Genomic DNA, 1,395 nt, shown 5'->3' with positions numbered 1-1,395 from the left:
TGATCGTATTTATTCGTTAAAGATCTCAGCATATCCTGTTGTACGTGTGAAGGGCTCAGGGTTGAGTTATTGCTATAGCTGTGTTAGCTGACTGGATGTGTTCCACCTGAGCAACGGTCTGATCACCGAGCGCTTGAACGGAGCTGTCTGCGTGATTCTGGCCCAGAATGGTCTCCGAGTATCTACATTTTGCAGAGCCACACTGACAACGGAAGTACTTTTTCTTGATTTGCCAGTAGGGATCACCATAGTCAAACCTGATGAAAGAGCAAAGAAAATCTGTTTTAATTCAAGCAACCTGGGGAATTGCTTTGATTACAAATATATCAATGGATACATCAAACAAATAATGAGGAAAAAAAAGAGCTGGAAGAAAAAAAATATAAAGGTTTACCCAAGCTCATCTCCAGCTTGAATAGCCTTGCTTGCATAGAGTGCAATTCGAGGAAAGCGCATGTCCTGGTGTTTGGTGAACACCCGTACCGGGAATAGATTGGGTTCACAAAGGTGATTCATAAACCTACTAACATTACCATAAAACTGGGCATCAATGCAGTAGACCTCTCCAACCTAGAAAAAAAATCACCATTAAATAAACACAAATATAAAAACGATTCAAAAGAGGTGTGCTTGAGCTCTGTTCACATTTTAATATACTTTAGCGCCCCCTGAAGATGACATGTATGAAAAGCACTCACTTGAGAAAATGATAATCTTATATTTTAGCATCATTTTGACAAGACTTGCCTTATTGTCTAGGTTGAACATGTACGAGTCATATTCTCGAACATTAGCTTCTCCATCTGAAATGATTTCACCTGCAAACCTGCACACAGAGAAAAACCCTCAGGGCACAAGTATTGGACCAAAACAGCATGAGATTAATCATGCCTGAATAATTGATAATTCCCCTAATGGCTTTCATTTTTGTAGCAAATTTGCATTAAATTAATATGCTTGACACTGCAGTCAGTAGGAGAGTTCTTCAGAATGCAGGCATAGCTTCCTTATTATGCTGCATGTAATTTTTTCATTTTAAAATACGTTTATACCAGGTTAACATGAAGAGACAACTACGATAAAAGCCATTTATAATGGGCCCCAGCAAACTTCCAACTAAGCCTCACGATAACTTAAAATCATTTAAAATAAGCCAAAACAACTAATGGAAATATTCCAATATTATTTTAATATTAATTAATTTATTTTTCTTTAAAGAACCAGGATTCCCAGGATTGTCCTGCATATATCATTTTAAACGTGTCATTTGTACACCTGAAATTTTTATAACAAATATACATTTTTTCTAGATGTAACAAGCCCTAAAAAATTATTGGGTAGAAATTAGCAAAATTACAGTGGTGTGAAAAAGTGTTGGCCCCCTTCCTGTTTTTT

General features: G+C 36.6%; 1 protein-coding gene across 1 annotated transcript in view; it reads right to left on the bottom strand.

Annotated features, from left to right (window-relative positions):
* Positions 1-6: 6 nt before the first annotated feature.
* Positions 7-1,395, bottom strand: part of LOC107576519 (histone-lysine N-methyltransferase EHMT1-like) — a gene marked incomplete at its 5' end in the record, with an annotated part of 9,454 nt that continues 8,065 nt past the window's right edge. Inside the window, 3 exons of the mRNA XM_016262684.1 lie at positions 7-257; positions 395-570; positions 748-845. Of these exons, the coding sequence (XP_016118170.1) occupies positions 56-257; positions 395-570; positions 748-845 (476 nt within the window). The remainder of the gene's footprint in view (positions 258-394; positions 571-747; positions 846-1,395) is intronic.

Source organism: Sinocyclocheilus grahami, unplaced genomic scaffold, assembly GCF_001515645.1.
Source record: "Sinocyclocheilus grahami isolate Dianchi unplaced genomic scaffold, SAMN03320097.WGS_v1.1 scaffold3860.1, whole genome shotgun sequence".
NCBI lineage: Eukaryota > Metazoa > Chordata > Actinopteri > Cypriniformes > Cyprinidae > Sinocyclocheilus > Sinocyclocheilus grahami.
Note: the sequence above shows the minus strand (reverse complement) of the source record. Positions and strands in the feature narration are given on the sequence as shown.